The following is a 27765-nucleotide window of genomic DNA, read 5'->3' on the forward strand; positions in this document are numbered from 1 at the left end:
TTGACAACTTAATTGGCAAAGTGCACTATGAAGAACCATCAATTCCACAATAAGTTATCTCCAAGCTATACCAACCATAAGAATTTAACCTCTCCTCAAAACTAGCAGTACATCCTGAATGCAAAATTCTAAAATAAACAAAATTGAACTATAATCCCATAATTTATATCAAGCAACAAAATAATACCAACTCCGATAAAAGAAAGAAAATGTTGTTCTTGTATTTTCCCTTTTCTCTCCGTTAGGAAAATATTCTCCCCCCTTGCTCGTAATTGTCGATGAGATTGTTGCGAGGTATGCCAATCATCAACCATTTTAAAGGATCTGTGGGTCTGCAGGATGAGAACCAGTTCTTGAGCCTCCAAGAAGTTTGCTTAATCTTGCATAATCTACTGAAATAGCTTCCTTAATCTTTCAACAGATTGTGATGCTCTTTTATTTGTTGGCTCAAGGACAAGTGCATATCTAAAATCTGCAGGGTTACAACACAATCAAACAAATGACTCAAAAAATGAAACCAGGTCTAAACACGAGATGTGCCCTAGAAAATACTACCAGGTTAATAAAGCTTTTGCTTATTATTATTCTCCACAGTTCTTGGCTATTCAGTTAAATAATTCATCAGTTATCTTTGCAAATAGCATGAAGAAGTGATGGGGCACCTAGAGAGGGAATGTGATAAGTTCCGGAAAAGAATAGTGCCTCTATTGGATATCACTACAGTAAATATGAATAATGGAGACCTAGCTAGTGTGAGAACAAGTATACAAGGGAGTTTCTTATCAATATAGGTTTACATTAAGGATCAGCATTAAGTGCATCTCTCTCCTTTTTTTTTCTTTTTCTTTTTTTTTTTTTATGACAGGGAACCACCCCACAGAAGAGCCCTTAGGACTCACCCATGGAACCTAAACCCCGGGTAGACTAGCAAAGCAACCCATCGCCATGGCCTCCCACTTAAACCGCAATTTGATCCCAAGGGGAATTGAACCTGTGACATGGAACTCATGCACACAAGTTCGCCATCAAGTGCATATCTCTTCGGATGGATAATAGATGGACTTACTCCAACATCAAGGATGAGGTTCCTCAGTGTATGCCTTTCAAGGATGATATTGCGCTGGTTGATGATACTAGAGTGGGAGTCAACTCCATATGGGAAATTTGGAGATATACTTTAGATTCTAGAATCTAGAGGTTCTAGGTTTAAGTAGGGGACCAAAACTGAATATGGGAAGTACAAGTTTAACACAAATTTTAATAGTGAGAGATATTAAAAAGGGATAGTCTAGAGACACCAAAGGGGGATTACTTTTGGCATCTTGGACCAAAAATTCACAGGGATGTGATATGGAGGATGTCGCTCATCGAATACCCCAAGTTAAGGAGAAAATTATATAGGTCGGCTATAAGGCAAGCTATGTTTTATGGTACAGAATGTTAGGCAGCTAAAAGCAACACGTACATAAAGTAACTAGATCGACAAATGTTTTTCTTTTTTCTTTTTGATCAGTAACAGGATTGAGGAATGTTAAAATGAGTAGGCAGGATTACTAAGAAAGATATAGTAGGAATAATTTAATTTGTCCAGAGGTAGAGTCAGGTCCTATTGAGGAAAAGGGGAGGGAAACTTGTTTAAGATTGTTATGATTTAATCATTTGCCATGGAGACTGTTCAATGCACTGGAATAAAGAGTGATTTTATTCAAATTGAAAGAGTGAAACCGGCTCAAATAACATGGGCAGAAGTAGTGGATTAATATATATTAACTAGAGAGGCAATAGGGAGCATGGTTTTATATACAACAGAATTATGAAAAACCCTACATGTGAGCAACTCTGATTATTGATGAGGATCTAAAACCAACCCAGAACTGAATTAACTTAGTTGAGTATCATTCTTCAGCTTAAGATTCTCTACAAGTACTACAACATTCCTAATAGGACCACTTGGCAGACTTCATGTCGTCAATAACTAAGGAGCAAATGATGAGACATTACTCTACTATAAACCATTTAGGAAACACCAAACCAAAAAAAAAAGGTAATTACCTTCGATTGCTTCCTTATAATAGCCGAGCATCTCTCTTGCTGTGGCTCTACGTAAATAGGCCTTTACATTCTGAAGAAAAAGTAGAAAACAATTATTTTAGCATACCAAAATGGCAAGCAATCAGAAAATGGAAGTCTTAGGAATAGGCAGAACTTGGCCAGATTATGTAGACAAATTTTGGAAGTAGAAACCCTAGTCATCATTTCGGTAGTCAATGTTGTGCCTTTTTTAATCCTGCAATAACCTACCTGAACATCTTAGAAACATTATCATGTCCACTTCATTTTGTCCTAGGGTAATCAAGAAGAAAATACAGACCCAATTTACAACGTACGATAAATCTCCACTAGATAGACAACTATACTGTCTCCAGGCATGGCATGTCAAAAACAGCAGGAAACAGCAAGACAGTTTTTTTAAGTATCCTCATGATATGCCCCACTGAAGAAAAATCGACATTCAAGATATCTTTATGAACTAATAACAACTACAGTTGCAGACATGAATTTTTTTTACTGTTGCTGATCTCTTCCCCTATCCTGTCTACTCCATGTAAATGCTACCTTGAATCTGGAAGCTTGAGTTTGATTTAACTCTCTAAGCATCAGTTCTACACCTGAAAATATTATTTTCATTTGATATTTTTTCTTTTTATATCGGTAAACAGGTTCACTTGAAAAATTGAGGCAACATGACGCCAATTCATGGAAGCATGATCTAGATTACAGCCCTTACCATGCAATACCAGGTGTGGGATGTAGAAAACAGCAAGAATCACCACGCTTTAGGCAAAACACACAAGGCATGCATGTTATTATAACATCATACAGTGCATATAAATATACCATAAAACTTTTAGAGGAACAAATGTGAAAGAACAAGAGTAGGACTCTTAAAAGTCCAGTCCACCACACACCACAACTCTTACGAATATGATTTACTTTTGGCATAGAATATGCACTAAATAACTTCACATGACCTAAACCCTGCAATTTGTATGAATTCACAGAGTACTCGTACTTCTGTCATTCACTACATTATGCTTAATAAATGATTGCTGAAACAAAATATAAGAGTTTTTATCAAGGGATTTTTTTCTGATAAGACAGTCAATGACAACAACAGCCCAAATTAGCACTAAATACAAAAGCCAGACTATATTAAGTATAAACCATTGTTGGATAGCTGGCATTGACAAATTCATTAATTTTACTACTTACAAAAGGTAGACCAAAACAATGCACAGAAAGAGATTTCAGAAGAAAGAAGTCACCTTTTTATCAAGAGTGATTGCTTGATTACAATCTGCCTCAGCTTGGAGGTAACTATATGGGCAAAAAGAGGTTGGTCACACATTTGATAACAATGCAACGACTGAGGAGTTCAACCCTACTTAGCAAAAAAAAACGGAGTGCAATTCAAGAATATGATAATACCTTCCCAGCTCCAGATATGCTAATGCCCTGTTACTGTAATACGTTGCAATAGTGCCACTAAGCTTAATAGCTTCTGTATAAAAGCCAATAGCCTTCTGCCATTGCTTATCTTTGAATGCTTCATTGCCCTGATCCACAGAGCCCAATAGCATCCAATTTAGGAGAAGTAAATGCACAAATCACATAAAAACAAATACTAGACCATATATTAATACAGAAAACCTATGAAGGAAAATCGCACTCATACAGGGAGTTGAAGAGCCAGGTCATTCATAACACTACTTAGCTCATCTAGCACTACTGGTCAAACTACACGTTTATTAAAATGAATTCCAAGGAGTTAAATGAGAACCATGCCCTAGATAGAGCTGAGTGGCCTAAAAGGATACATGTAGCCGCCCTAATTGAGTTGAGTTACCCATCCTTTACCTTTTCTTTAGCAATCTCAGCAGACTGCTCCTTGCTGACAACATTTTTTGATACTTTAGATTTGGAAGCAATGTCAACCTGCTCCTGCAGAGATGTATACATGGTATGGACGGTATCTAGTAAAAAGCGGTCACCCCCATGCCTGGCTATGAAGGATACTGAAATAGGGCACTTGTTGTGAAATCCTAGAGGTATTGTGACCTGAAAAGAGACATAGAACAGAGATGATATTTAAGCAGTACACATCTCTGTATAAGGAAAACCTAACCAACAGCAAGCAGTTAATTTTCAATATTGAGGATTCAAGACACAAGAAATTAATGTGTTAAGCCTTTTCAGAGAGAGAGTCACCTGACAGCAACCTGATACGCTAGCAATACTCAACAAACTACATGCACGGCTCTGGTAGCTCTCCGATAAGATCTCCTTCCCACCAAGTTTTGGAGGAGGATCAGCAATGGTAGGGATCACCAGAATTCCATCATCCTAAACAAAATTTCAAATACAAATCAGGTACAATTAAAAAGTGATCGTGGAAAAAACTACAAAGCAGTACCTACAAAAGTAATATGCTAAGTTACAAAGCAGTACCCAAGAAGCCATTATTTTGTTACAGAATGAATCAATTGAGTTAAAACAAACAACACTTCAATCGGTGCAGTGCCAACCACCACCATAAAGGTTCATAAGTTATAACTATAGCCAGCTTTATTCTTCTTGAAAGCAATATAGATTGGAACTTCATGAATAGAGACTAAAAAGTTGCTACAGATCTTATATTCTCTGCAACATGTATAACTTGAATCAGAGACCAAAACAAACCGTTAAACTTCCATAGGGCATTACCTTCAAAAGATACTGGATAGCTGAACGCATTTCATCCCTGATAGATCTGTAGATAACTGTATCCAGTATCTCCAGTGTTTCATATATTTGAGCTGAGATGGCAGGATCTAAAACAGGTTTAACCAAGCTAATCCATTCCGCATGATTTTGTTTGAACTCATGTCTGCATTAGGAAGGGTTGAGATGAAACACATTCTCCAGGAAAAGTGCAAATATAAAGAAAATGAACTAACTGAATCACTAGAGAACAGATTTTTAGCCAACTTCTAGCTAGTGTCTCATCACAAATATATGAAGGGAGAAACAATAAATATTACAGAATAAATACTAGAAGTATAGCACATTGCATCTATCCAAACCCATCAGCCACAGCAAGAAGGCATCCACTAATATCTGCAAACAATGGACAACAAACAATTGCCTCTCAACTGAGGACAATTGAATGTTCACGGAAAAAAACAATCAGTAAAAGGAAAACATATAATTGGACCAAGATCAAGCCATCATGAAAATCTTTCATTCATATGAAAGTCTTGTGACTAGATTCTGGTATGCCAAAATCATGGTGCAAAAAACTTTCACAGCTGTTGTAAACTAACAATGAGGTGAGCTTGCCAAAGGCTGACAGTATAATGTTATTACTTACACATGCAAATATAGCTTCATCCAAACTGGTTTCAGAGATGAAGTTTTTTAATGCTTAAAGGATCTACCTTTTTTTTGTTATAAGTAATGCTTAAAAGGATCTACCTTCCCAAGAAGTTAAAATCATCTCATTCTTTTTCCCTTTATTTTGTTCCTTAGTGGGGGGACAGACACTCGAGCCCACTTGCAACTTAAATGGTTACAGTTGGATTCTGTACTGCGCTCATCTAGCAGGAGAAATATAGGCACTTATTTCCCTAGCACTACTAAATGCTTCCTACAAGCTTGTTGTAATAGATAACTTACTTTTTTTACATCAGTAAGATCATTTGTCTTAGTGATTGGGTGGTAGCTCATCTAGAGGGAAATCTAAAAGGAGGGCATTGTGAAGACGGGAAAACACGGGGTTGGAGTGGGGTTTTTGAGTAGAGTTTTAGTTCTACGAGAAGCAAGGGGTTGGGGTCGGGCTTGGTGTATTTTGGGTTGTTTTTCATGGGCTTTTTGGGTTATTAGGGGTTTTCTATCCTGGGCAAGGTGTTCTCTTGTATACATTCAATGTACTTGGTTACTCCTTTTGATATATATATATAATATTTTTACTTATAAAAAAAAATATATTCTTAGTGATCGAAGATGCATTATCATTTTTTTTTTTTTTTACAAGTAAACAATTGTATTAATGATGATAGCCCAAGTACATAAGATGGTATACAAGAGATAAAACCTATCTAGATCGTAGCAATGGAAACAAGAAAGTCATGAAAATCAAGACCATTAAACTATGGCCCATAGCAATAGAGTTCTAAAAAATAAAGATCTAAGTTCCGCTAATGAACGCCCCTTGTCTTCAAACGTCCAGTTGTTTCACTCCTGCCACAAGCACCACATATACAGATAGGTACCATCTTCCCCACAGCTTTGATTTGTGGAATACCTCTTGGATATGTCCAGCTGGTCAAAAACTCAACCACTGTGGCAGGCATTACCCAAGCTAACTCTACTCGGCCAAACACTTCATTCCACAGCGCTCTAGCAATCTCGCAATGTAGTAAGAGGTGATCTACACTCTCGCCGAATTTCTTACACGTGAAGCACCAATCTAGTATAATCACCATTCGCTTCCTCAGGTTATCTGTTGTCAAAATCTTACCCAGGGACGTTGTCCAAGTAAAGAATGCCGCCTTGGGAGGTGCCTTATCTGCCAAATCCTTCGCCATGGAAACTGATTGTTCGGCAAGTGTGTGAGGGACTTGTAGAAGGATCGAACCGAGAATGTACCCTTACCTGAGATACCCACCACAACATATCAACTCGTTGTCTACTCAGCTTCATAGAATACAATAGGCTAAAACAGTCCTCAAAGCTGCCAACTTCTCAATCTTGTGCCGCCCTACTGAAAGTGATGTTCCATTGGACTTGCTCTCCCAATAACACCATGAGATCAGCCACTAAAGCTTCTTGAGCACATGCAATCCAGAAAACTGAAGGAAATGAGTCCTTTAGGGCATTATTTCCACACAATATGCACTCCAAAATTTAATTCTAGAGCCTGCTCCCAACATCAGTTTGGTATGGCGAATAAAAAACCCCCCACCCTCGTCTAATGTGCTTCCAAACTCCTACTCCATATGCCCCACTCACCTCTCTAGTAGACCAAACTCCTACTCCATATGCCCCACTCACCTCTCTAGTAGATCACCCCCACCCCCCCCCCCCAAAAAAAAAAAAAAACAAAACTACCATATTTGCAATCAACCACTGACTTCCATAGGACCTCCGATTCCATATTATATCTCCACAACCATTTCCCAAGTAAGGTCCAATTGAAAATTCCCATATTTCTAATTCCCAATCCACCAGAGGAGATTGGAGTGCATACCTTGTCCCAACTGACTGATCTGGGCCACCATGCTAGCTGGAATTGGGAAAAGAAACAAGAAATATGTTGGTAAGTTAGAAAGAGTACTCTTGATTAAGGTAATACGGCCACCTTTCGACAAGTACTACCACTTCCACCCTGCCAATCTACATTCTATCTTCTCGATCGCTATATCCCATATTGATATAGCCCTTAAGGCAGCCCCCAACGGAAGTCCAAGGTAATCCATGGGAAGAGAATAAACCTTACATCCAAGCGTACTGGCCAATTGTTGAATGTTGCTAACACTACCAACTGGCACTAACTCTGATTTATCAAAGTTCACTTTCAAACTTGACGCTGCTTCAAAACATAGTAGAAGTGCCTTTAGTGCCTGAAGCTGGTTTTGCTCTACCTCACAAAATACTAGTGTGTCATCTGCAAACAATAAGTGAGAGATGTTTATAAGACCCCTATTGGGGTCACCAACCGAGAAGCCTACCACAAAGCCATTCATAACCAAAGCCGATAAAATCCTGCTAAGTGCCTCCATAATAATGACGAAGAGGAGTGGGGACAACGGATCCCCTTGTCTTAGGCCTCGCAAACTGCCAAAAAAACCAACTGGACTTCCATTTATCAAAACTAAGAATCTTGTCGTTGAAATGCACCATCTTTCCCCAAATCCGCATCTCCCCAGTAAGTAAAGTATAAAGTCCCAATTTACGTGATCACAGGCCTTCTCCATATCCAGCTTACATAGGATCCCTGTGGAACCAGATTTGAGTCTGCCATCCAGGCATTCATTGGCGATAAGAACCGAGTCCAGAATTTGCCTACCCCTTACAAATGCATTTTGTGGTTTCATAATGATCTTCCCCAATACCTCCCCTAAGCGATTAGCAAGCACCTTGAAGATGATCTTGTACACCTCATTGACAAGGCTAATGGGCCTAAAATCCTTTACCTTTGATGCCCAATCTTCTTAGGAATCAATGCAATAAAAGTGGCATTTAGACTTTTCTCAAATTTTACAACTGAAAACAGCTCTTGAAACACCTTTATTAGATCCTCCTTCGCTACCTCCCAACATGTTTGGAAGAATCTCATAAAATAGCCATGCGGACTTGGTGCTTGGTCTTTGACTATTCTTCTTACCACACCATAAACCTCCACCTCCTCAAAAGGCCTCTCTAACCAAGAGGCATTCTGCGGGCCTCCAACCCTCTTGCTCTGTAAGCAAGTGTTCAAAGAAATCAGCAACATGCTCCCGAATCACGGGAGCCTCCATACAATCCTCACCATTGATATTTAGCATCTCAATGGTATTAGTTCTCCTATGAGAGTTAGCTACTCTATGAAAGAACTTCGTACTTCGGTCCCCTTCTTTCAACCACAATGCTCTTAATTTTTGGCACAAAGAGATCTCCTCTAAAGAGATTACCCTCTCTAATTGTAAAAACAGCTCTTGAAACACCTTTATTAGATCCTCCTTCGCTACCTCCCAACATGTTTGGAAGAATCTCATAAAATAGCCATGCGGACTTGGTGCTTGGTCTTTGACTATTCTTCTTACCACACCATAAACCTCCACCTCCTCAAAAGGCCTCTCTAACCAAGAGGCATTCTGCGGGCCTCCAACCCTCTTGCTCTGTAAGCAAGTGTTCAAAGAAATCAGCAACATGCTCCCGAATCACGGGAGCCTCCATACAATCCTCACCATTGATATTTAGCATCTCAATGGTATTAGTTCTCCTATGAGAGTTAGCTACTCTATGAAAGAACTTCGTACTTCGGTCCCCTTCTTTCAACCACAATGCTCTTAATTTTTGGCACAAAGAGATCTCCTCTAAAGAGATTACCCTCTCTAATTGTAAAACCAACTCTGTCTTCCGAGATATCTCGTCTAATTAAAGAACCCTATCCTCGTATATCCTCTCTAACTTCTCCAACATGGTTTTCTTACATTCCCTTATGTCTCCAAATGATTGAGTATTCCAAAGCTTTAAATTGTGCTTTAAAGCTTTTAATTTACCAGCAAGGATGAAACTAGGGGTGCCATGAAATTGGTATGAGGACCACCACTGTCTTACCCTATCCACAAAGCCTTCAGTTTTCAACCACATATTTTCAAACTTAAAATACCGACGCCCTCCTTGGATACCACCACAATCAGATGGGAAAATGGTCCGGACAAATGCGAAGCAACTCTTTTGACAAACATTCGGATAATGCATTTCCCATTCCGGTGAGTCTAAGAATCTGTCTAATTGAGACCAAGTCTGAGTATTAGACCACGTGAAAGTACCCCCCATGAGAGGAAGGTCCACCAGTTTCAAGTAGAAAATACACTCTGAAAATTCTGTCATTGCTAGTCGCAACCTACTATCTCCAGAACGTTCGCTTGGGAACCTTATAACATTCAAATCACCACCTAAGCACCAAGGAAGGTCCCACCAACTATATACTCTAGCTAATTCTTCCCATAATAATCTTCTGGTACTATCTAAGTTCGGCCCATATATACCTGCAAAAGCCCACAAGAAATTATCTTCCACACTCTTAAAGGAACATGCCATTGTATACTCCCCTATGAAGTCCTCCATTTTCTCCACCACCCTTCTATCCCACATTACTAAAACTCCTCCCGAAGCCCCATTCGATGCAAAATACACCCAATCCACAAATGGACAGCTCCAACTACTTCTCACAATTCTTCTTGTAATAGATTTCAACTTGGTTTCTTGTAAGCATACTATGTCCGTCTTCCACTAACGAAGCAAATTTCTTATACAAAGATGCTTTTTGACCTCATTAAGCCCGTGGACATTCCAAGACACAAGTTTGGGCTTCATATAGAAGATACTATCCCCTTCCCTTTGGATCTATCTCGGCTTGAGCTGCCCTCATAATTCAACGACCACGTAAGTCTCTTTAGCTCCCTCTGTTTCTTAGACCCAGATTTCTTAAGCTGAATGTGATCCACCTCTATGGCAGCAAGTAAAGCCATAAACTGTTCCTCAAAGCCCTCACACTCCATCCCCACACAATGTTGAATTCCATTCACCTTTAGCAAAACCCAATCAGACACACTACTCTTTCGGTAACCTGTAGTTCAGGGGTAAGGGCTCCCCCTCTCTAGTAACCCACTGCGAGTCCAATGGCATCCCCATCGCCTCCTCCACGAAGAGGTTTCTACACTCCCACTCAGAATAGCCTTGCATCGGAATAAGCATTTGTGGTGGCCCATCAAAATCTCCCTCGTCACTTCCAGAGAGGAGAAAAGCATCATCTTGGGATTTCCTTGCTGCCCGTGTCTCAATATGCCCCTCAGGCTGTTGTAGAGCCTCCGTCGGAAGGGATAGAGCTTCCTTGCTGTTCGTCGGCGGCGTCTGGCCACAATATGCCAGAGTCTCGACACACAGAGGTAGAGAAAAGTCCAACTCTCTTTCGGGAACTATTGTCGTCAACTCCTCCAGCATCGCTGGTACCCTCTAGGCCTCCGTCAAGGGTTCCTTGACTGGTTGCAGGGCTCCCACAACGTTTCCGGTGAGGATGCGAGGCTCCCACCAATAAGGGGCCGTGGATCACCCCCTTCCGGATTCCCCACACAGGCTGGGCCCCGAGTTTCTCCTTTCCCGCATTGTGCCCCACGGGTTGAGGCCCAGACAGTTGATCCACACCCACACCAGCTGCTCTGTCCCAGCACACTTGTTGGGTCCAACAACTTCCGGGCCCAAGCCCTTTTTACATTGCCAGCTTCCTCCTGATGTTTCTACAGCTTCCTCCTCACCCAGGCCCGCAGTAGGCCCACGTCTTTCCAAGCCCACCCCCAATTCTCCTTTATCCTCTTCGCACTGTATTAGTCAATCTACTTTACACTAAAGGCCTGCCAACTGTGCCTTCACGTCCATCAATGTACCAAGTATATTCCCCCTTGCCATGCTTACAGTAGGCCTGCCATTACCACCCTGCCACTATGCAGTACTAGGAAGTCTACCAGCACCTTGTCCGTTGCCCTTTCTTGCAGCGGCACCTCTCTGAGCTTCCATGCCATTGTCCCCTTTTCTTGTTTCACGGGGTTGCTCCGACATCAGTGCCTCCCTGTAGGAGCATGTTTGCAGCTGAATCACCATCGTCAATGGCCTTCTATAGGTGCTTCTCCCTTCGTACATAAACTCCCACAAGGCCTCCCCCATCCTTCTCCATCCATTGCCCTCCTTTTCTTCAAGTATGACGATAAAGTTTTGCCTACCACCACTACCGTATTCCACCAATGCCATGTAACAGCCTCAAACATTGGTGCATCGTTGCACTATGAAGTTGTGGTTGCTTCCCTAACCGTGGTGTAAAAATCCTTCTTTTCTCCCTTCAGACAATCTTCCAATGCCTTAGCCAACCATTGCACCCGTAGAGAACCCCAGTGTCAACTTAGTCATCACCTTCTAGCTTCTCTCTGTGATAAGCAAGAAACCTCTATCTTTCTCAAGTGAAAAAACTTCCGATTCTATCACTAAATCTTTAGAGAACCCCATCCTAATCACACCACCACCTCAAGAGTTGGTCATAAACCCGCCATCACAGACCCCCCAACCTCATCAGAGAGAAAAGTGGTTGTTTTCCATCTTCTGATTTTGGTTGTACGGAGAGAAAATGTTGTCTGGTATATGGTTGATGCATTATCATAACAGAGTATACATCAAATACACCTAATTAGAGAGAGTAAATGATTTCAAATAAAATTAGAGTAAATAGATGAAGAAAATCCTGGAAGTTAAAGACAAAGAAACATAGGCTGTTATCCAAAGGAAAAAAAAAAAAAAAAAAAGAAGTCTTGAGGCCCTCTGCATTCTTTGTGGTGTCTTCAAAACTTCAATCATTTATTTCTCTCCATATGCACCACATCAAAGAGATCGAGATTATGTTTAATAGGACATCATAATGATGACCAACAAAGAGGTCTAGCATGCCAACCAGATCTACCACCCGTCTAAGTATCACCCAGTATAGGGACCATCTTGGCCGGGTAGTGAGTAGCTTCAATGGCTGTAATAAACAAGGCCATTAGCGCCACTTCAAATATCTCACACAATATCCCCTCAAAAGTCTCAAATTCTTTCAACTTCTGCAATACCTAGTCTGAAGTGCCTGGATCAGACCCAACCATGATAGACAACTCTTGCCCCATTACTAAAAATTCTTCTTGTCTACCCAAATTTGGTTAGAAAGAAGACAATGCTCAATCCCTAGGGACACCTTCTCCCCCCGTCCCCTTCTAACCATAGTTTTTAATTTTGTTCCATTCTGGCCAGAATTTTCCATTTTAGTTTAGTACCCAGTACACCATACCTCCTCATTCCATTTCATTCTGAATTCCAGCCCATTTTAGCCATTCCGGTCAAATTCCAGTCGGAATTGGCATTCTAGGTCCTATTCCGTTCCGGACTATTTTAATGGCAATTTTGTAATTTTCTTGAGTTTAGATGGCATTTTTGTAAATTTTAAATCTAGATGGTATTTAATTAATTCTAAAATCTAAAAGGTATTTATATAATTTTAATTTTTATATAACTTTAAATATGTCCCTTCATTCTCTCTGTTTTTAAATATCATTATTTTTAATAATTTCTTTGATCTTTTAAATTTTTTTCTTTTTTTTGTCTCAACTAAAATTTGTGATTTTTTTAATATTATCTTTTGACACTAATATCTCTGCTTTTTTCATTGTTTTCAATGTATATTCATTTTGTAAATAGCTAATTCTTCCATATATATACACACACACATACATGATGCAAACCTACATATACATATATTTATTCGACTAGTTATTAGCTTATATATACTTATAAATATATATGTATATGTATATGTAGTTAATCCCGAAACGGTACATGGGAACGCACCGGTACCAAAATATTCCGTTACAGTGCTTAACCGGAATGATCACCAAAACGGAATTCAAAACATTGCTTCTAACACCAAAAACCAACTACCCAACCTTCCCTTGCTACCAAACCCCCACAACGAGTAACATTGATCCACCTCTCAGAAAACCCATCGGTTACCTCCCAGACCCATTTTCTGGAAAATTCAGAAAACGGAATGCAAAGGGCAAGCATTGAGTGTGAATCGGCACCAATACACGGAGGATTGATCACTTGGCTTGAGGCATTGGTTCTGAGACCACCACAATTTTTGGGGTCCTGCAATGCACCACCATTACACAGAACTGAGATTTTGCTTCTGTGTCAATCCACTTCTCCCAACGTGGGGTGGGTTTGCTTCAACAATCTGGGCAACCTAACTCTCCAACTTGATGTCTTCAAAGACAGTGGTCAGAGCTTCACTATCCTTCAATAGTTTTTTATGTGCACCACCAGGCTATGATTTCAAGCTTTGCTGCCTTGCCGCATCGAGACCCATTGCCATGCCCAAAGATGAAGTCAATGACTCGATTCATCTTAGGCTACCATTGAAAGGAATCTGTTGAACCGAGCTAGGTTTCTTTACAACCAACAAGCCTACTCTTTTAAGATTCACACTAGGCCGAGTTGGGTTATTAATAACCCATAGGCCTTTCGTTTATAATTCTCTGCTTTGTTTTCCCTATGCTAGTGGGCTTTGATTACACCCACTTCTGTGTGTGATTTAAGAGGAGACCTAGCTCTACATTGCTTTGTTACTAGACTAGACCTTGAATGACCTAGAGCATAGTTCTACATTCACAGGCCCAAAGCCGCCCACATCACCATTCATCTTCTTTGTACCTACCACATCCCTCAACATACATTCCATTTGTAACTTAGGAGTGGTTTGGATTCAGAGATTAGTTGAGATGGTTTGTGAATAGTAGAATAAAAGTTGAATTGTTTATTATATTTTGTGTGGGAATTTGAAAAAGTTGTTTTGGGATTTGAAAAAGTTGAATTGTTTATTATATTTTGTGTGAGAATTTGAAAAAGTTGTAATGATGAGATAAGATGAGTTGAGGTGGGTTTCGAATTCAAACGAGACCTTAATTGTAAAGAGGGCTCTACGTATACAACCCTCAACACTACCGACAATAATTTCAAAAGTCCCTACAATGGATTTTCGCAACTGTGCAACAAACGAATTTGCATCTATCCATCCTCAATCCTTTTGTATTTCACATTTCCTTCCACCATGATTATCGATATACCCTCATTGCTTAGACTAGTCGTTGAGAATTTTCCTGATTCTGAAACCACCTTTGTGTATGCCTTGAAAGTGTCATTATCGTGCTTAGTGATCACCACACCATTTTCACCAATAGAGGACCACCCATCCCAGGTGCCAAAGTACATGCCTAAGTTACCAGCTAAGAGCCTAGGACCTATTGTTGAGCATTTTTTTATGACGAGGAATCCCAGAGATTGTGCATTGTAATAAAGAAAACAAACTTTGTGCAGCTAACTTTACAACGCAGCCCATCCATTTTCTTACCATATGACAATGAAACCTTGCAACCCACCTCCCCATACTCTGCTAGAGCTGGGTGCCCTTGAGCATTAGAGCACCACTGAGCTACATAGCCTTTATTTCCAACATGAGAGGTTTTACAGTCTGTTTTGGAACACAACTGTTCTCCGGTATTCTCAGACTACTTCACTACTATTCACAAAATATTCAGTACCATTCACAAACTATTCATTATTATTTCAATTTCACTACTATTCTCACTTTTTTTTATAAGTAATAAGAAACATTTTTTTATTGGCACCGAGTGTTTGAGAACAACGTCCTGACTAATCCTGGGGGTGCACAAACCCTCGGCAATGAGTTTTTCACAAGTGCACCTCAGGTAATTCAAGGAAAAAATCCCCCAGTCCGATGGCTCCTAAAGATTGTTTGCACCCAAGGGAATTTGAACTATAGACATGAGGGAAGCATACCCTCAAACCCAAGGCCTTTACCATTTGAGCCAACCCTTAGGGGCGTATTCCCAAGAATAGGCAAAGCCCAAGTACACAAGACGTATACAAAGGAAAAACCTACATCTTTCTAATAACAAAAGCAAAATCTAAAACAAGTTCTGAAAGTTAACATCTTCCATTACAAGAGTTTTAGCCCACAAACACAAAGTGCTAAAGAAAAAATCCCTAAGTTCTCCTATCAAACGTTCTTTGTCTTCAAAACATCTCCCATTCCTTTCAAGCCATAGACACCACGAGACATGAAGGGATCATCTTCCAAAGTAGCATACTTTCTTCCCTTTAATCCATACCACCCTGCCAATAGAACCACCACTTCCTTAAGCATCACCCAAAGTAAACCTCTATGATTAAAAACCTCATTCCACAAAAACATGGCCACTTCACAGTGAAGAAATAGATGATTAACAGATTCTCCATCCTTCTTGCACATGACACACCAATCAGCAATATACATACCTCTCCTCCTAAGATTATCAGTTGTCAAAACTTTGCCAAGGGATACCACCCAACTGAAAAAAGCCACCTTGGAAGGAACCTTCACTCTACAAATATTTTTCCAAGGGAACTCAGCTCCTGTGACAGGTTAATATGTTGTGATAAGAAGAAACCAAGAACTTAGAATTTCCTGCATGAACCCACAGCATGCTGTCCTCCCTTCCTAGCATCACCTTCGAACAATAAAGTCTTTCCAAAAAATCAGTAACATCACCCACTTCCCAATCATTGGCATCCCTAATAAAGTTAACATTCCACTTAATATTATTATCAATACATGAGAAAGAATGTTCCACAGCTGCAGATTGATCCCTTGCAATCCTAAAAAGAGAGGGAAAATCCGACTTAAGCATAGAATCCTCACACCAAATGTCATGCCAAAAAAGAATCATCTTCTCATCTCCCACCTTCAATTTAATATGATTAGAGAAATCCCCCCAACCCTTTCTAATGAACTTCCACAAATTCACCCCATATGCACCTCTAACTTCTTTTGAGCCCCAACCTCCCCAAAAACTTCCATATTTTACTTCAATGGCATTTTTCCATAAGGCATTTCTTTCCAAGTGATATCCCCAAAGTCATATCCCAAGTAGTGCTCTATTAAACAATCTCAAGCTTTTTATCCCCAACCCACCACAATTAATTGGTTGACAAACCTTTTTCCACCTAACCAAATGGAACTTTTTTTTCTTCTCCTTTTCCACCCCACAAAAAATTCCGATATAAACTCTCAATTCTTCTTTCTACCCTTGCCGGCAATGGGAAAAGAGATAAAAAAATAAGTAGGAAGATTAGACAAAGTACTTTTTATCAATGTTAATCTTCCCCCTTTAGACAAGTAAATCATTTTCCAACCAGCTAACTTCTTTTCAATTTTCTCAATCACCCCATCCCAAATAGTAACTGATTTATGTGAAGCCCACAATGGAAGACCGAGATATCGCATAGGAAGTGAAGAAATTCTGCAACCCAATATATTGGCCAAGTCTGAAATATTATGAATGGTACCCACAAGAAAAATTTCAGACTTAGATAAATTAACTTTTACCCCAAGACAGCTTCAAAGCACAGCAGAAGTGCCCTTAAAGCATGAAGATGATCAGAAATGGGCTCACTAAATATCAATGTATCATTAGCAAATAATAAGTGAGAGACTTTTAAACTATTCCGGGCCTCATCACCCACCACAAAGCTCGACAAAAAATTACCATCCACCGCCATCTCAATCATTCTACTCAAAGCATCCATAAGCATAACAAAAAGGAAGGGAGAAATGGGATCACCTTGCCTCAAACCACGCAAGCTATTAAAGAATCCAACCAGAGAACCATTCACCAAAATTAAAAATCTCGATGTCAAAAAACAATGCTTATCCACAAACACCATTTATCACCAAAACCATATCTCCTAAGCAAATAGAAAAGGAATTCCCAGCAAACATGGTTGTAAACGTTTTCCATATCCGATTTCATCAAAATAATAGCTTTCTCCAATTTAATTCTACCCTCTAAATATTCATTTGCAGTTAAAACAGAATCTAAAATTTGTCTCCCCCCGACAAAAGCATTTTGAGCTTGCCCAATAATCCTCTCCATCACACTGCTCAGGCGGTTGGCCAGCACCTTTGAAATGATTTTATACACTCCATTCACCAAACTAATAGGCCGAAAATTTCTCATCTCCACAGCCCCTACCTTTTTCGGAATTAAAACTCTTCTCAAACCTCATGAATGAATGAAATTCAGCAAACACCTTCATGATGTCTACTCATACAATGTCATGCTCGAAAAAAGGCCAAAGAGAACCCATCTGGGCCCGGAGCCTTATCCCTATCCATACCGCTAACCACATTAAGGACTTCTTCTTCTTCAAACTCTCTCTCCAACCATTCAACTTCAAGCTGATCTATAGAATCGAAGCATAGTCCGTCCAGCTTTGGTCTCCAGGAAAAATCTTCTGAAAATAGCTTCTCATAAAAATTCACTATGTGAGCCTTAATATCTTCTTGATCCATAATAAGTCGATCCCCATCTCAAATGACCTCAATCATATTATTTCTTCTATGAGAGTTAGCCATTTGATGAAAAACTTTAGTGCACCTATCACCTTCCTTCAACAACAACACCCTAGATTTTTTCCTCCAAGAAATTTCCTCCATTAACGCAATATTTTCCAATTTAGAAACCACCCCTATTTTGTTGTTTCCTATCTTCCCCCGAAAAAACCCCTTGCACCTCCTTTTCCTCCAAACCTCTCAACTCTTCCAAAAGACTCTTCCTCTTGCTGTCCAAATTCCCAAACTCCTCATAATCCCATCTCTTTAAATCTTTTTTAAGAGCTTTCAATTTTCCAACCAGAACAAAACTTGGAGTACCTAAAAGATTATACAAAGACCACCATCTTCTCACCCTATCCACAAATCCCTCATCCTTCAGCCACATATTTTCAAATTTAAAATAACTACACCCACCCTCAATTCCACCACAATCCAACATAATAGGATAATGATCAGAACACAATCTCGACAATAATTTCTGCCTCAAACCAGAAAAATGAGCGTCCGAAGAGGGCAAGACCAGAAACCTATCCAGCCTTGAACAAGTCCTTCCATTAGTCCATGTACAATCTCCTCCCACCAAAGGTAAATCAATCAAATTTAACTCAAAGATTAAAGCCTCATTTGTTTTCGCAGATAAGATAAGATGAAAGTTAGAAGTTGAATAAAATATTGTTAGAATATATTTTTTTAATATTATTTTTGTTTTGGAATTTGAAAAGGTTGAATTGTTTATTTTATTTTGTGTAGGAATTTGAGAAAATTGTAATGATTAGATGAGATGAGATGAATTGAGAGGAGTAGTGAAAACAAACGAGTCCTAAATCTGAAAAAGCATTCATTGCATGCGAAAAGTGTGAATCCCCCACTCCATTCATTGCATGCGAAAAGTGTGAATCCCCCACTCTTTCACTAGGAAAGCGAGTAAAATTAAAGTCCCTGCCAAAACACCAAGGTAAATTCCACCAACCACATAAATCCGACATTTCATCCCATAAGATACTCCTACTATCCACATTCGGACCATACACTCCAGCAAATGCCCATTCAAACCCATCCTCTATACACTTGAAATGACACGCCACCGAGAATTCCCCCCTTAATGATCCATCAACTCCACCACCCTCCTATTCCACATTATTATGATGCCTCCCGAAGCCCCTTTTGACACTAACTCAACCCATCTGATTACAATTCCACAAACTATGAACAATCGCTTGATTAACTTGTTTCAACTTTGTTTCTTGCATGCATATAACATCCACCCTCCATTTTCTAAACCAATTTTTCACCTGAAGACGCTTACAAAGATCATTAAGTCCCCTAATGTTTGTTTCATGGCCGCTGAAGTAGCTAAAGTGGTGATAAATCCTGCAGCAAAATAGTTCCTATATAAAGTCCATCTATTCCCAATCTCCACTAAAAATCAAAAGAATTGATCAATTTATAATCCTCCGTCAGTTGCATTAATGGATCGTCCAATTGGAAATGATAATAGAATGCATAAGTTATTAGAAGGAGTTCTACGGTACATATAAAGATAGTGTACCACCTAACCCTAACGTCCATGAAATAATCTCAGGCTTCATCTATGAACTGTCACAACCCTTTCCTTTCCTCTGTTTCTAGAAACACTTCCTTCCAGTATAGTTGACCGAGCACGACAACCTCTTCAATTCTCTCTCCTTTTTCAAGGCGAATCTAGTCACCACAGGTTGACCAGCCTCAATAGCAATCAAGAGAACTCTAAACTATTCCTCAAATCCATCACAAGACACACCCACACAATCCTTTATCTCATCCACCTTTCTCATCACCCAATCAGAAGATTTTGGACTCCACTCTATACCAGGGAATATAGAACATAAAGGTTTGGGAGAAGACTCCTCTCCAAATTCACTTGAAACTCCAATCTCATCATCCTCATTCTCTGTACTATTGCTAATAACCATTTGCATCTCAAAAATATTATTCTGAGAACAAATGGCCCCATCCTCCAACATTCCAGCAATGTTATTGACCTGGTTCCTCATCCCCTCTTTCCCAACTTCTCCTTCCACCATCACTGCCCCTTCCTCCCTTACTTCCCCTTCCTTACTCACCTAAGAACATTGAACAAATGACAAGTCTTCTTTCCTACCCTTCTCCTTACTCAACACCTCATGATCACTGCCTGAAACTGAGGAAAATTGAATTTTCTCTCTCATCTGAGAACTTCCCGACATTAGGGACCCCCCAGAACTCACCTCCGTCGAGCCTTTCGATAAAGAAGAATCCCCTAAAAGATACGATCTAAGGCTTCCTTGCATACTGTCGCAAGCCAGACTCAAAGATCTCCCCTGAGATGATGTCGCTGCCATGCCATTCCTAGTCGGAAAACTCCCTGACGGATCATCTCCCGTCGTCGCTCCATTCTATGAAGACAAACAACCCATCGGGGCCGTCGAGCAACTGGACTGAACGTCCTTCTCCTCTATCGGGCGAGAAAGACTCGGAATCACCTTCACCACCGTGTCATTCCTCGCCAAAAAGCACCCTGAAGGATAGCCTCCCACCGTCACTCCTTTCTGAGTAGACAAACGACCCATCAGCGCCGAAAAAAAGCTAGGCTGAGCTGCCATCTCCTCTATCGGGCCAGACAGTCTTAGTAACTTCCTTTGTTCCTTGGGCCTCCAGAAAACAAATCAATTATCTGGGCCTCTAACAAGCCCATTTCATTTGCCTTCTTCACTCAACCCAATCTTCTCCTCCACTGGTTTCTCATTTAATTCAAGGGCCCTCATATTTTGGCCCAAGCCCATCACAAGACCCAACCCTCCATCAACCTTGTTCAGCATAAAATCAAACTTATCCTTCCATCCCATTATTCAGATCGTAAATGCCAAAGAGACCCTTCCACTTCCCCAATTTTTTCCAACACCTAGTAATTCCTTCCAATTACTTCACCAAATTTATTTTGCCAGAGTTCTGTCCCACCTTCCTTCCTCCTTCCATCTTTCGGCAAGGTTACCTCCTTCCTGCTCTTAGCACCACCAAATCTCTCTACAACTTGAACAGGTTTCATCAATGCTGCCACATAAGAAGCTCCTCTAGCCTTTTTGTCACCACCATACGAAGAAGTAGCAACCACCATATTACTACTGGAATCTTTAACAGCATACCTAGCCTTGAACATACCTCTATCAACGTGTGCTGACCACAATAGAGGAGGCCCCAACCATATCTCTTAGGTCTCTCACAAAACTAGCCCATCCGCAACCTCTCCGCCCTTCAGGGATTACTAAACTTCCTTTACCCTTACGTGTACCATACACCATGATCTTTAAAAACCTGTCATATTGATTATGGCCCCCTGCAACATAAAAACTTTGTCTCCCTCCCTTCTAGTCTGATAATCTACCATCTTACCAAATTTCTTCAAACAATCTTCCATCTCCTTTGCAAACCAATCAACCATACCATCAGATAAGTATAAAGATAAAGAATATTTCCTACCCTTTTCTGTAATGTGGAAAACATTACCTCCTTCTCTCTTGAATACTAACACCTTAGCTTCTATACGTAAACTCTGATCCATCTCTAAGATAACAACAAACCACACAAGGAACACAACCAAACCAAGGTAGGGGAAAAACACACAGGAAGATTAGAAATCATTCCTAGCAAAAACCACTGGAAATGTTACTATTCTCACTACTATTCATAGATCATCTGAGATACTCTTAGTATCCAAACGGAGTCTTAATGAATTTCATTTTCCCTCTAACTAAAAGCAAGCTTCCAAGGTGGCCAACAACCATTCTACACTATTTTTTCCCAAACTCTCTCTCTCTCTCTCTCTCTCTCTCTGAAACGAGGGCTAAGAAAATAACAAATTATAAAGAGTGATCTGTGACATAGAAAGAAATATCCAACTCTTTTTGTACCCACAGAAATTCCTTTAAGAGTAGTCATTATCATATTTGCTTCAATATAGCAACATCTCTGTAGCAAGCTAACCTTTGAAGAAACTGCATAACATTTGCAATCAAACTCGTTGAAGAAGTTTTGAATTCACCATTTGATTTCTTGCTGTGAAACTCTTTCAAACTTGGGACTTTAGACTTGAGATAGCCCTCGACATTTTCATGCTTCAATAATTGTCCTGAAGAAGTTTAATGAGGCATCATTAAGCATAATTCCAACATAAAAAGTAGACAGTTTTTGACAAAAGGGATAATTAGAAGGCAATAGCAGTAATGATAATGATAAGAGCAGCAGCACCAAGAAGAAGAAGAATAGATGCTCAGGGGAGCGTAGCAAATTGACATACTTCCAAAAAGCTTCTCGGTAGATTTGATGACCACCTGAGCAACTCTGTCAACAGGAATCTTTAAGTGTTGAAAGCAATCATCTGCAATTATAATTTGTCTGGGACTGCGTTGAACTGCATATGGAAGTTGCAGTAGCACATGGCCAACACGACGAAGGATATTAGGATCCTTAGCAAACCATCCTGACAAAGAGATTGCATAAGATAACTACAATAAAATTATATAAGGGATCTAGAATGCATGTCGATGGCTTTCTAACTGCAGAAATCAAGTGTCCAACCAATGATTAATGCAAAAGGCAATCAGTTACATGACATCCTGATCCAGTAAGGATGAGAAATGATTGTTGAAACCAAAAATCCAGCCAAGGCATCGTGACTGCATAGTACATCACATGTAATGACTCTGTAATGCAAGACCATCTATTATCTACATGAACTTCTTACAATTACTTTTAAACTAAGATTTCAAAGAGAGTCACTGAGAAGTTTGCAGTATATGAGTTTCAGAGAAGTTAGGGACACATGCACACAAAAACTTGGCGACCAGCTATAAATGCTACACAAAATGGCATGCAAGCTTTTGGTCTCCAAATCCACTAAAAGAAACTACGATAGAAGCACAATTAATCACTCGTGGCATTTTACGAAAACTTAAAATAATAACAACTTATCAAATTTTTTTGATAATGTGGAACCACCCCAAGGTAGGGCCTTTCGGACCATCCCTAGGTTATAAGCCCTGGATTCACAACCCCACCCACTAGAAGATAGCAATTATGAACTTATAGAAAATATAAACATGGTGGCAAATTAAAAATGGAAAAATAAAAGGGCAAATAATCATTACGGCAATTAATACTCTTATCAACCCTTTTTTCTAACAACCTGTAAACCAGAAAATAGAAACATGATATATATCTCCTTAAGCTTGCCCAGGCAGTCATAGAGACATTACAACATATATCTGCATTAAGGTAGCAAACAGAATTGCAGCCATACATACCAATTGTATCAAGGCTTGTTGAAATAGGTATAATACCCACGTGAGAAACAGCCCCATGTGAGGGTCGGAATCCTAGAATGCCACAAAATGCAGCAGGTATTCTCACCCCACCAACAGTATCAACACCTGCCATATACTGTTAGTAAGAAAGGCTTAATCATAGATTAAAACAATTAGCTTGCTCAAGGATTTAAAATATGATCAAGCATCACAACAATTCTATCAACAATTTTTAAACAGATGTAATGACATAAAGAATGCTACAGGAAGTGAAACATTAGCAGTTGAAAGGTATACAAGAGAAATACCTAAAAGGAAAACAAAAAAGAAAGCAAAATACTAAAGCCTAAAATCCAATTTAATTTTCCCTAGAGCCGCTGTCCATACAAAGAAGCTAACTCTTGAGAGAGACCTATGCTGCCATATACTTTCTACTAAAAGGAGTGTTCCATTGCTGGATGTAGTAGTGATAATAATATTTAACCTCAATTTGAAAGAATACAAGAGGTTGAGAAGAGAAGAGAAGAGAAGAGATGGAATCCACCTCCCAAAACCATCCTGGTCTGATGAAGAAGATACTCCATTGTGCCATTAGTATCCTGGTGAAGTTCAGCCACTGACACCCCCCTGCAGAAGGAGATTCTAAACAAATCTCATCAAACTGCATTTAGAGCCTAGTCCCCACACCACACATCATGCACAAAATCTATGGATCTGTCTCTCATCTAAAAACTAATGGTGATAGACCAGCATTCTATGTGCAAGAAAAGCGGGGGAAAACGATAGACCATCTAATCCTTCACTGTTAAGTGGCAAGGGCCTTGAGGGCATCAATCTTCCATCTTTTTGGGATTGAATGGGTGATGCTCCAACAGGTAATTGAGTTAATGGAAATATGGGGCACTGAACCGGGAGGTAATCAGAGCACAAATGTATGGAGGATGGCTCCTTAGTGCTTGATGTGGAGTAATGGGAACGAATGCAGCTCCCTCAATTTTGAAGACTATGAGTGACAGTTATCTTAGTTAAAATATCATTGCTTAAATTTTTGTATGAGTATTCAGTCACCCACAACAATTCTAGTTCTTCCTCCTTTGTAGATTTTTTGGATTCCTGTTCTCATTCTTATCTTAAATAGGTGTTCTCCAATGTATACCCCCCAGTGTAATTGAGCTATGCCCCTAGCGTTCTTTAATGAATATCGATACCTTTACTTATCCAAAAACTTATTTAAGGACTCCAAAAACGGAACTGCATGCAAAAAGTCATTGAACACCAAAAACGTGTTCAAAATTTAATTTCTATATTGAAAATACAGATTCCCAGCCCTAAGCGTCACTTGATCAAAGAATAAATGACATTGCTGGTGCATTCATTCCCACTGGAGAAGATTGACAACACCATGCAATAATGTGATGAAATAATTCCAAATTAGCTTCATGACACTCATTGCTTAAACTAGATATATCTGGATATGCTGCAAATTGAACCTAAATTAGGTTTATTTAAAATTATACCTCCATTCAGCAAGTGCATTAACATTAAAGGTACATGATACTTCTGTCCCAGAAAGTAAAATATCCCATTTCCATTATAAACACACGCAATACAAATTTTAAATCCACTAAAGTTGTCATCAAAATGGATCAAGTCGAAGTAAGCATATATATGTTCTGTAGAAAAATCTAAATCGTTTCTCAGTAAATCCAGTAACTTAGCATTGATAATCGTACAATTTTAATCAAAAGTACAACTTTTCTTCATTAAGTTCCATTACGCTAACCAATACAGAGAAAAATATTTGCAGAAACACATCCCAAAATTGAATTTTAAGGATAGATATATATGAAAAAAGAAAAAAAAAAAAAAAAAGCTACCACTTAATATTATCTAGTATATTTCTTCAAGATACAATTTAACTTCTCAGTGTTGCTGACCTTTCATCAAATTGGAACAATAATAATCTTGGCATTTTATGTTTCACACTTAATACTGAATCCTTCTATTGTTTGGTTTCATTTTTATTGGACAAATAAATTTTACTTGCTAAAAGTCCTAAGGTACAGAACACACAGTGACTCTTTAAAAATCATGAATAGGTATTTTAATTGTTTTTTTTATAAGTATAGGTATTTTAGTTGTTTAAGCATAATTAAAAGTTGGGCCTTTGTAAACAGAATTTCTGGTCATCACAACCAGCTAAAGACTATGGAATGAACAAAAACAAAAGAAACTACATTAATAACACCACAAGGCTGGCTCCACCAATAAATATACTCAGAAGCAGTGTAATAAGTCTCACACTACATCTTTTTTTTATATAGGTAAAGTAAAATAAAATTCTATTGATTCAAGTAAATAGGTGTTGCCCAAAGGAAGTATGCAAAAGAAAACACCTAGTTACAAGTTAGGAACTAGACGTCTCACACTTCATCTTTATAGTGAGTAGTAAAAGAATTCTACGATGCCAGGAAAAGGAAATGGAAACCAAAAACAACAAAACATGCAAAGAATGAACCCAATTGCCTTAACTATCAATCAAACAGAAAATTTTAACCCGAAGAGCCTTTTAGCGATTTCGCTAGCATCGGCAATGTATGTGTTGATACTAAAAAGATTTAAGGGAACAGCAATAAGCTATTGAAAGTTGGTCAGATGCTCACCCAATGAGAAGTCAACAAGATTAGCAGCCACAGCCACAGCAGCTCCACTAGAGGATCCACCTGGCAGTCTTCCAGATGCTGCAGGATTTTCAGGTGTACCATAATGCTTATTTTCTCCACTAATACTGAAAATAAGACATGCCAAATAAAAATGACATTATTAAATCAAAACAACAGCTAGAAGGAAAAAACTAAAAAACAAAAAATAAACAAAGATAACAAGTGGAACATGCATATCTTCATCCATGGCAAACTATACTCTAAGCAAAATAAAATTTTAGTAAGTCCAAATAGATGTTTATTATAGCCACAGGAAGGATCAACAATGTCCAACCCAATGTGAAATTGCAACAAATTAAGTACTAGACAGATATACCCATAAGCTAGTTCGTCCACAACAGTTTTTCCAATGCAAGTGGCACCTCCTTCAACAAGAGTAGTAACCACGGGAGATGTCCAAGAAGCTTTTTCATGTGTCTTCACCCAGTCCGGATGACCAAATCCAGTCTCATGCCCATCTATGTCAAATCTGATAATTTTAATAAATGAATAAAAAAAATAGAAATCAGAGATCAGTAGTGCAACTCCAATAATGTGGTCACTGAGCCAAGGTATGTGACAGTGAAAAAAACAGACAGCAATGAGCATCTCTTTTACTCTCCTCAGCAACCAAAAAAAACTTTAAACCAAAAGAATTACTAGCCCAATTAACAGCATCTTGAGCAGGACTGATAATAACTTGTTTAACCGATCCAAAGAAAAAAAAAAAATCTTCTCTCTCATTTTATAAGATGCTCACACAAGTCCTTTTTTTGGAGATCAAAAAAAGGCTCCTTTCAGGCTTTTATCACTCTAGATGACTCTCTAGAAGTTGAAATTGAGAATATCACTGTACCTCCACATAATGCTAAATCAATTGAAACATTCACAGTTTCAAAATCCATAATATTCAAAAATCACATAGAGCAAAACGGACAATATCAATCAAGATAGGTACCTTGAAATAATGAGAATAGGAAACCTGTGAGGAAAAGACTAAAATAATACTTGCTTTTCAGTCTTTTGGAACTTAAAGCACAACCACCGTGTCTTCCAAACTCAACCCAATAAAAAAAAATTAATTGTCAGGCCCAGTTGGAAGTTGATTGATTCAAGTGAAAGATTTAACATACCAAAAGACAATCTTAAATTACTCCATACTCATTGATTAGTTCAAACAACAGTAACATAAAACAACAAAAATTCAATACTTTGTTCCTCTTTTTCCTTCCCTCCCAAATCTTCTCAGTAACCAAGCAGAACAGTGAAGCCAAAAAGAGTCCTTAATCTAGATAACCCTTCCCCACCCAGAAACAGCATAAACCACAAGCACCTCCTTACTATATACTTCCAACCCCGAAATTTAATCGGGAAGCAAACGGAAAAATAGAGACAGAAAAAACAACAACAAAAACGATCAAAACAATATAGATTTGAAGTAAACGAGGCTTACACGTCGGAAACAGCGAAGGTGAGGCCAGTGAGGGGGTGGGGTGCTTTCGGCGGAGGAGGCGGAGGAGGCGGAAGCAGCTGAAACTTCTCGATAAACGCGCCAAAGTCCTCCCTTACCGCTTTCCTGAGCTTTCTCGTGACAAGTAAAATTCCAGCCAAGCCCAATCCCAGCAGCACCCACAGATTGGCCGAATGAGAGGCCATGTGTGCTGGAATTTGGATGAGTATACTCAGAACCCTATAATTGAATTTCCGACGGAGACCGAGTGTTTTAGGAAGAGAGAGAGGGGGGCAGATGGATAGGAGGGAGCGGATAATACAGACAGGGTCGGAGGAGAAGAGTACCAAACCGAGTTGGCGTCTTTGGTTAGCAGTTGCGCGATGAGATGTGATGTTGTATTGAGAAATGAGTAAAATATTATTATAATATAAATTTATAATATTATTTTTGTTTTAAAATTTAAAAAAATTAAATTGTTTATTATATTTTATGTGAAAGTTTAAAAAAATTGTA

At 39.1% G+C, this 27765-nt stretch overlaps 1 protein-coding gene across 3 annotated transcripts; it reads right to left on the bottom strand.

The window, feature by feature from the left end:
• Positions 1-27521, bottom strand: LOC121242669 (translocon at the outer membrane of chloroplasts 64-like). Of its 3 annotated transcripts, none has more exons than XM_041140585.1 (13): positions 27253-27521; positions 26137-26289; positions 25761-25885; positions 23098-23223; positions 22092-22274; positions 21779-21923; positions 4765-4927; positions 4270-4404; positions 3919-4119; positions 3490-3617; positions 3327-3378; positions 2053-2122; positions 1-472 (listed from the first exon to the last, which is right to left on the bottom strand). In XM_041140585.1, exons 1-13 carry the CDS (start codon positions 27453-27455, stop codon positions 390-392), a joined length of 1767 nt encoding a protein of 588 aa, XP_040996519.1. In that variant the 5' UTR covers positions 27456-27521; the 3' UTR covers positions 1-389. The 3 variants fall into 3 exon arrangements, with proteins under 3 accessions (XP_040996519.1, XP_040996521.1, XP_040996520.1); XM_041140586.1 differs by lacking the exon at positions 1-472 and adding an exon at positions 2789-2835 and having other exon boundaries at positions 2058-2122; XM_041140587.1 differs by lacking the exon at positions 27253-27521 and having other exon boundaries at positions 23098-23233; positions 26137-26278.
• Positions 27522-27765: the final 244 nt, after the last annotated feature.

The sequence above is a fragment of the Juglans microcarpa x Juglans regia genome, chromosome 8D (genome assembly GCF_004785595.1).
Source record: "Juglans microcarpa x Juglans regia isolate MS1-56 chromosome 8D, Jm3101_v1.0, whole genome shotgun sequence".
Taxonomy (NCBI): domain Eukaryota; kingdom Viridiplantae; phylum Streptophyta; class Magnoliopsida; order Fagales; family Juglandaceae; genus Juglans; species Juglans microcarpa x Juglans regia.

Bases quoted from the DNA above. Each gene is read 5' to 3' on its own strand.
- LOC121242669 (XM_041140585.1), bottom strand. From the start codon at position 27,455: ATGGCCTCTCATTCGGCCAATCTGTGGGTGCTGCTGGGATTGGGCTTG. The intron at 23,224-25,760 runs GTGAGCATCTGA...AGTATATGGCAG, and splicing joins TCTTGTTGACTTCTCATTGG to GTGTTGATACTGTTGGTGGG. The intron at 473-2,052 runs GTAATTACCTTT...GTAACCCTGCAG, and splicing joins TTATAAGGAAGCAATCGAAG to ATTTTAGATATGCACTTGTC.